General features: G+C 39.7%; 2 protein-coding genes across 2 annotated transcripts; both read right to left on the bottom strand.

Annotated features, from left to right (window-relative positions):
• Nucleotides 1-1690: 1690 nt before the first annotated feature.
• On the bottom strand, nucleotides 1691-8544 carry LOC128264466 (pickpocket protein 28). The gene is made up of 5 exons (XM_052999951.1): nucleotides 8502-8544; nucleotides 5114-5485; nucleotides 3949-4615; nucleotides 2557-3151; nucleotides 1691-2121 (listed from the first exon to the last, which is right to left on the bottom strand). Exons 2-5 carry the CDS (start codon nucleotides 5404-5406, stop codon nucleotides 1757-1759), a joined length of 1920 nt encoding a protein of 639 aa, XP_052855911.1. The 5' UTR covers nucleotides 5407-5485; nucleotides 8502-8544; the 3' UTR covers nucleotides 1691-1756.
• LOC128264468 (uncharacterized) lies at nucleotides 6099-8039 on the bottom strand. Its single transcript, XM_052999953.1, has 2 exons — nucleotides 7712-8039; nucleotides 6099-7651 (listed from the first exon to the last, which is right to left on the bottom strand). Exons 1-2 carry the CDS (start codon nucleotides 7942-7944, stop codon nucleotides 6439-6441), a joined length of 1446 nt encoding a protein of 481 aa, XP_052855913.1. The 5' UTR covers nucleotides 7945-8039; the 3' UTR covers nucleotides 6099-6438.
• Nucleotides 8545-8644: the final 100 nt, after the last annotated feature.

The following is an 8644-nucleotide window of genomic DNA, read 5'->3' as shown; positions in this document are numbered from 1 at the left end:
AACACAAGCGCTATGTGAGATATTCCATCTGGCCGTGTAATAAAGATCTTCGGGGTGGCGGGACTTACCACAAAAAAGGGAAAATAAACTATGCCGCGAAATAGGAACGAGGGGGAGTACCTAGAGTATAAGAAAAACTAGGGGGGAGTAGGAAAATAAGGCACTTATGTACTTAGAGCGATGGCGAGATGTGAAGTCAAGAACTTGCAGAAACAGACACACTCGGCCACTTGGCATTGATGGGTGAGGATTTCGAGGAGATCCCACGGATTTCCACATTTGAGTGGTGTCACTTGGCCCCACACTCAGTCCCTGTCCCTCCCACTGAAAGCAACTCGTAAAAATCCAGAAAACCCAAGAAGTGACATCAGCCCCGCGAAATTCTCGCTCGTTTCATGTTCGAATTTCGTTGGCCAAAAAAAAAAATCCGGAACGAAATTTGGCCAATACCAAAATTGTCTCTCAATTAAGTTTCAATTGGCACATAATAAGCCAAAAGCAAAACGAGGGCAAGTCGGTGGATAAGGCGAACTTTAATGCCCTGGAAAGTACAAATTAAATGTGTTCTACAACATTTAAAAACAATTCTTTACCATTTTTAGGATAAGTAATAACTAAGAACTACAAAATATACATAATCAAACAGTTTTACTCAATGTTTTTTGCTACGTTTTGAAAATCTTTACTATTAAAGTTTATAATTTATACAGGAAATTATATAGAAAACTTATTATTAATATAATTACTTATTATTAAAATAATTTCATCTTTACTATTAAAGATTATTTTTTATACAGTAAATTATATACTTAACCACATTTTTATTATGAAATTTATATTGAGAATATTTGAGCTACACAAGTGACTGTACTTGTACTGGCAAAGGGCAACCGGAGAAACTGAGCAAGGTATCAATTAAAATTGGAGTCGCGTGGCGATTAGCGCCATTATCCGATATCCGCAATCGCAGTGGGCGCAGTTCGTGCTTCCGTCCCTTTTTCCTGTTCTACACGGAGCAAAAATATTTCACAGTGGTAATTTTTCTATGATGTTTGTTTAATGGGAATTTATTATATATTTTTGAAGGCAAGAAGCGTCGCTCTGTGTACTATTGTTTTTAATTTAATTTATTTGTTATTTCTCTATTTTTATAGTTTTAATTTTCAGTGTTCGCTGAGGTCACGTCACCTCTGGATTCGGCGTTCCTTGGCCTTTTTTGTTGTCTTTGCCATGGGTCTATTTATTGTTGTACTGTTTTCTGGGCCATAAACATTGGACTATGCAAGCAGAAAAATAAATAAGAACAAAGGAAACGTAGCTACAGAGAGAAAAAATTTAATTTTAACTAGTAAATTTATTTGTTAAAAAATATTAATTTAATTAAAATGGATTAATACTAATTTTTTTGTTATTTTGATAGAACTCCTTACAATTTTAATCCTTTTAATTATTCCTAGTTGACTTGTTTTTTTTTTTGTTAAAAAATTTAATTTTAATAATCTGCAATATATACGATTAATTTTTTTAATATTCTTCTCATAAAAAAATTGATTTAAAAGTTTAAAACTGATGTGCACGCAAAGTAATTGACTGTGATTAAATTTTCAAAAAAACCAAATACGTATATAAATATTTAAGAAATATTTAAAAATCTTAATATTATTCTGTAGGTACTGTTAAACAAATTTACTAAGTTTATTGTTTTGTAAAAAAAGAGTGCGGGCATTTTTCGTTGTGCATGCCACTCCACACAAACTTAGTCCAGGTACGGATAGACAGGGGGTTCAACATCCACCCGATCCACTGGCCGAACTTGCAGCGTCTGCCAGAGTCTCCGCTTTCTCGGCTCCGACTTTTCCGGTTTCCCGCGGCTTTTCTGCAGATCACTGTAGGCGGGCGGCGGCGGCGGATTCCGGGAGAGAGCGCCACGATTCCGACGAAGAATCCTACGGACGGGCATCCGGACGGGAGTCAGCCAGCGGAGCTGCTCCAGGCGACGTTTGTGGCGCTGCCGGAGAGTTCGGGAGGCGCAGTACGGACGGACTGTGATGTAGAAGAACACCTCGATCACCGAAAAGATGCTGAATCCCATGAAGAGTCCCAAAAGTCCGCCAGTATTGGCTAGAAAAAAAAGAGTGTTTTAAGTAACAAAAGGTTTAAATAGTTAGTCAAGATGTAAAGTAAAATGAAAACATTATAATTATAATAATAAAACATAATGTTAATAAATGTTAGTTTTATTATTGTCACTATATTATTATAGGTGTTTAAAGTAATCAATCAAACAAAAAGATTTTATTTCATTTAATTGTGAATGTATACAGACGAGTAATATGTTGACTAAAGTATAATTAATTTATTAATTTATTTTAAATGTTGAAGCTTATTTATTGTTTGGCTTTACAAACTTGTCAAAAAGAATTAACCCATTTGCCTTATAGCTCATTAATTTAATTAATTATATTAAATTTCGAATTATGGAAAAAGAATTTGCATTTTCCGAATTAAATTATTCATAACTATCATCCATTAATTAATCATGCAACCTTAACTCACACAAAAACTCGGTGAAGCCAAACATTTCAGACTTGGTGGTACTGCGGAATGTATTGGTCGTGTAGTAGAAGTGCAGAATGGAGATTTCGCTGGCATTGCTATAGGGTCCGTGGAAGATATAGTCGGGCAGGTTCTCTCCGGCCTGAAATCGGGGATCCGACACGATCGATGCCGTGGAGAGGGTGGCCTTGTAGGTGAGCTCAAAGCAACCTGGCCAACAGCTTTCGCAGGATAGGTTCGTCAGCGAGGACTCGATCTCCGTTTGGACCCGATCCGTGCACTGGTTGTCATTGGGTCCGCACACCCTGGCCGCAGGATCGATTCGGGGCAAGTAGTACAGCACACAGCTGCACTCGCGGAGCAGCAACTTGGCCTCGCACTCCAACTCGCAGTTCTTGCGCGAGTACGTTCGGTAGTAGGCCAAATCGTTCTCGTCCGAGAAGAGACAGCGGCGCACCGTCTTCTTGATGGACCGTATGGTGGGCAGGGCGTCCTCGTAGACGGGCTCAATGGGTATCCGGGCTTCTCGTCCAGCGGTCACCACGAAACCGTAGTTGCTCACCTTCGGCAGTTCGGCGGGATTGTGGACGAGCACCTTTAAAATGGGTTCACAAATGGGTATAAATTAAACAAAAATTAATTAATTACATTTTAACATCATTTAATTTAATTTTAAACTATTTGTAAAATCTGTACAACAAATTATGGATTGACTGAAATTAAAACATTAAAATTTAAAATTTAGTTTAGAATTAAATTATTAAATATTATTATTAATTAATTTTAATAGAAATTCGAGTCACACAAAAATCCATACGCTTGATATACTTTTAAAAATTCCAAGTAAAATTATATATACACTACAACCGAACTCCAACCAAAACAATTCTATGTAATCCCCGATAATCACTGTTTTGTTTACGCTTCAACAAAAATGTGATGATACCCAAGTACTTCCGGGCCCCTACTTAATCGTTTTTCAGGTATAAATACGATTTGACTTATATTTATAGGTATACTTTTATACTTTTTATGAGAATCCGTTTTTGTATGACTTGAAATGGTTGAAAATATTTTTGACAATGTTTATTTGGCTAAAACTTGATAAAAAAAATGTTGAAGAAATTGTGAGTTAATCAATAATATTTTAAAAATTCATTCAAGTTTTTTTTCTTGTTAAATTATATGGTTAACGATTTTTATTTACCGTTTTTTTTATTATTATATTTTTTTGGAAATGAAAAAAAAGTTTGTGCATAGATGTGCTGATTATTTTGAGGAATATTTTGAAAAGCAATAAAACCGTATTTCCATTAATTATTACGTTAAGATTTAAATCTTAGTACATCTATCTATACACATAAATATTTATAGATAAGTAGTTAGACCCACCTTAAAGCCCACACTCATAGACTTGGTGCAGTAGTACTCCGCTATGGAGGCGTTCAGCACCACGGTGAGACCCATCCGGATGCCAGTGCCGCCCGAGGTGCGCGGATAGTAGAACTCGGGCAACTTGCGGGAATAGCCCTTCTCCGGCGTCCAGTCGATGGGCTCGTAGCGGGAGTTCGGCTGGGCCGTCTCCCACCGCACATCGTCGCTATAGTTCCGGATCAGATAGGACGGGTCCAGGGCATTGAAGTTGCAGCACAGACCGTCATCCGTCAGGATGGAGGTGAAGAGCAGGGAGCAGTCCTCCGACCGCGAACCGAAGCTGCAATAGAGCAGCATTTTCTCGCACGGCTGGGCCACCTCCACCAGGATCGCCTTGAAGTACTTCCAGGTGCCGATATAAGAGATGGTGGTGTCTCCGCCCTGGTCGCACAGACCCATCAACAGCGAGAAATTGGTGCTGGAGCGGCCAATGCGATCCACCTTGCTGAGCAGCGCCTGGTTGAGGTTACAGATCGTGATCGCCGGAAAGGGCATATTACTGGTCAACTTTTGCTTGGCACTGGTCGAAATTATGATGGGCGAAGCGCTCCACTTCACGTACACGTTGGATATGAAAAACACGGACAGGATCACCACCAGCACAAAGGCCAAGCCGAAAAAGATCCTGGAAAAATGCGTTGGCAATATTTTGATTGAAGTATAGTAACTTTGTATCCCTATTTTGTTTAATTTTTAAATATCAAATTTGGAGTTAAATTATTTAAATTAGATAAAGATTTATATTTAATATTATATAGTAATTCGGAAGTTCTTAAGGCATCTTATAAATCGTACTTTAAAAAGCTGAGAAAGCACCATTTAAATTGGAAAAAGACACTGGAATAACATTTAAGCATTTGAAACATTTTAACATTTTAAAGAGGGTTTTTAATTATTTTGATCACCAAATTGTTAAATTAATTTAATTTTATATTGCTTACAGAACGCTGTTAATTAAAAAGTATATAATAATATATACATATGTATATATATATACTCGGAAAGTCTAAAGCATTTTTTAATACGGGCATGGTCATCTTAGAAAGCGTATTTTAAATTAAACATTAAATATAAATAATTTTAAATACTAAATTTTATAAATTGTATAAATTAATTAACTAACCTCTCCGGAATAGTGATGCTCTCCTCGGCGATGTACTTTAAGCCATGCAGCGTGCTATTTTTGAGGTAGTAAACCACACTCCTCTTGATGGCCGCACAACCACAGATGGTATTGTCGTCATCGTCCGATTCGGAATCCTTTTTCCACAACGAGGAGCCACTGTGTCGTCGCCTGCTGTCCGCCAACTTCCTCATGATGCACTGTATCCCTACTGCTGCGGATCGGCAGTATTTATAGGTCACTGCTAACTGCACTAGCACTTGCGATTGCAATTGCAATTCCATTGCGGTCATCAGCTCAAATCATATTGACCCAGGGCAAACACGGTCGTCCATTTGCAGTGATAACTGCCAAATTGATTTTAGCCCTCCACTGCAATCCGCAAATGTCGAAATTAAAGCAGTTGGCCAGAAAATACGATAACACTTGTTAGTAAATAATGATACACGCACGGTCATCACTTCAAAAAGACATGGACATTTATGAATAGGTATTGGAAGAAAAAATTCAAAATCTATTCAAAATCTATACGGAAGAAGTAAAATCCCATTTATCATATTCGTTAAATTTACAATTTGGATAACAACATTGTTGATACAAGTAATTTATTAGCCCACAAATTGCTGTGTAGTAATCACAAATATAAAGCCACACGGCAAAAGATATTTATCACTAGCAAATGTTCTGCCAAATAATAACGCATTCATTTCGAAACTCAAGGTGGCAAAATTCATTTAATGGGCATCTGTCGTGAGCCAAGTTAAGTACTTCATAAATAATTTCAATAAACCAGGGCATTTCTAGCCACTCGTCCATTCACATTGGTGTATTAATTGTAAGATACTTTGATTTCCATTAATTGTACGTGCGTATAAAATTAATTAATAGGAGGCGGTCTTCTGGAAGATCCATTTTCAATTATACAGTTTCAATATTTCTTAAAAAAGTGTCTCTTCTCCTGACAACAGTAGACATACAAAAATAGTATTCGTCTCTTATTTATATATTTACATAGTAAATTTCCAAGCATTTTTTACTCCTTTCAGAAAGGGGAATACAAAATTAAAATATCTACGTTTAAATATTCACAATTGCTTCAGCATAAACGAAGCAACACTTGCTTAAATCAAAAATTCTTCATATTTTTCCTGTTTTAAGATCAACAAATTCAGATAACTTCATGTTTTGTGTTTGAATAGATGTTTTGTTCTATAAAACCATTATTTGCGGTATAAAAATAATCATTGAAATGTTTTACATGAATTCCCAAGTCCCCAAAATTGCTTCATTTGTGAAGATAAAATCGTAAAAATCTTACTTCCTAACTAATTCGGGTTGAACTGGAAGAAGTCCACGTTGAGATCGAGAATGGCCTCCGTGTTGGGCGTTTCCTTCATGGTTAGGGCCTCCACGGCGTTGTCGCTGGCATGATCGTAGCCATGATTTACGGTCGGAGGAGCAGCTGCCACCGGGGGCTGCATGAGATCGCTGACATTCCTGAGGAGGCTCTCCTCCGACGGCGGATGGAGCTGCCCGCCCGCTGACAGATTCAGACGCTGTGCCGCCTCGTCTGTGAGCGGATCGTCCAGCGACATGCTCAACTCGGCGTAGACCACCAAATTGTGAGCTCCTCCGCCGTCGCCGCCGGCAACAAGAGCTGCGCTTTCGGGCTCGGGCGTGGGAGCCTGCGGAGATTCCATGGCGGACATGTCCAGGGCATACTGACCCTCTGGTATGCCCAACACGCGTGCCATTCGGGCATTAACAAAGTGCAGTCCTGAGGTATTCCTTATGAGACGCTGGCTGCGCAACTGTAGCTGCTCCACAAAGTCGTTCAGTTCGTTCAGGAAGAGATCGGAGCGCTGCTCCTCGCTGAGGTGCGAATGCCGCTGCAGTTGGGCGGTCAGAAGGCCAAAGAGCGAGGGGGCAGCGGGAGGAGCTACTGCTACTGGTACTGCTCCTCCTCCTGATCCTGCTCCTGCTGATTGCCCGCTAGGATGTGACATGTGCTCTGGGAATTTAACAAAGTGCCGCTGCAGTCGGCGGCCCAAGAAGATCTTTCCACAGCCAGGGCAAACGGCATTCTTGGGCACGGCACGTGGCGTGGGCGTTGTAGCAATCTCCTGGCTGCTATCGCCCTTCGGCGCTGGCATGCTGGGTGCCCGGTAGTCCTTGTCCCGCAAGTCTGCCACCAGCATCTCCAGCATCTGAGCGGAAGTGGGCTCCTGGCGGGCAGGGTTATTGGTCACGGGAGCTGGCTGGGCCATGGAGCCGCGCACCTGTCGGCCGGAACGAGTGCGCAGGACGTCGGGATTGGAGCAGGGAGCAGGTTGTTCTTTTACCATTGGCGGCTTTTTGGCTGCAGGCGCTGTCGCCATTGCTGAACTGGCTCTTTTCACTGGTCTTCCCACTTTGGGCGGCGGACATTTGACATTTTCCGGCATTGGCGGACGCATGCCCATGCCGACAGGATCCAGGCAGCGATAAATGGTCATCTGCTGGGTCACCGCATCCGTGCGAATCACTTGATTGCGCTTGCTAAAAAGTAATCACAGCGTAAGTGGGTCAAGCCAAGCAATTGAGGGCGTTTTAACCCACCGGTCGATTACTATATGATCATCCTTGGACAGCTTGTGCAGGCTGCAGGCCAACTGGCAAAGGGTATCCTTGTTCTGTTGCAAATCCTCCCCAGAATCCGGCAGTTGCTCAACAGGCGGGGATTTCTCTGCTGGATTCTCGGCCGTCTCATGGCCATCCTCGGCGAAATCGGACTTCTTGGGCAGCACCTGAAGGTTGGCCAGGATTAAAGGATCCTCCAGGAGATGCTTCATTTGCCAGTCACGTTTTTTTTAATCCAAATAAATGCAAATACAAACTAGATAATAAACAAACTGCATTTGGGTTTGTGTGTGCCAGTGTGACCGTCGCTCGTTAAATATACTTTCGGCTACTTAAAATGGGTAAGAAGAACGGGAATTCGTACACATAACTGTAAAATAACAGTTTGTCCAACTATTTTAGCAATATATATACATATATATATATATATATATATATATATATGCAGACTCTATTTTCTCTTAAAAAGTTCACTAATGCCGCAATGGAATCAGGCTATTAGATAAACAATTTATAATAACAATTTTTTTTATATAAATCCTTATGAAAAATCATCAATTCTACCTGCTATAGGTAATATATTATATTTTTTGGCCGGAATCATCAAAACCTTTTATTTTGTATACTTATAAAATATGCTTTCGTAATGGGTAAAAATATAATAACGGATTTTTTTATAAAAACAAAACCATACCTGAAGTTATCTAAATAGAATTTCGACTTACTAGATAATTATTTTTAACCAAATATAACAGTTATTGAAACATACCAATTTTACATGTTCAAATGAAGATTTCTCCTTAAACCATAAGAGAATATTGGCGTATTGTCTTGAATTTTAATAACCAAGCTTTTGTTTTTGGAGTGTATTACTTTTAAAAAGTAAAGTCGTTGCAGAGAATCAACACCACA

This window comes from Drosophila gunungcola, unplaced genomic scaffold (assembly GCF_025200985.1).
Source record: "Drosophila gunungcola strain Sukarami unplaced genomic scaffold, Dgunungcola_SK_2 000071F, whole genome shotgun sequence".
NCBI classification, from domain to species: Eukaryota; Metazoa; Arthropoda; class Insecta; order Diptera; family Drosophilidae; genus Drosophila; species Drosophila gunungcola.
The sequence above is the reverse complement of the archived record's forward strand: the minus strand, read 5'-3'. Positions and strand labels throughout refer to the sequence as shown.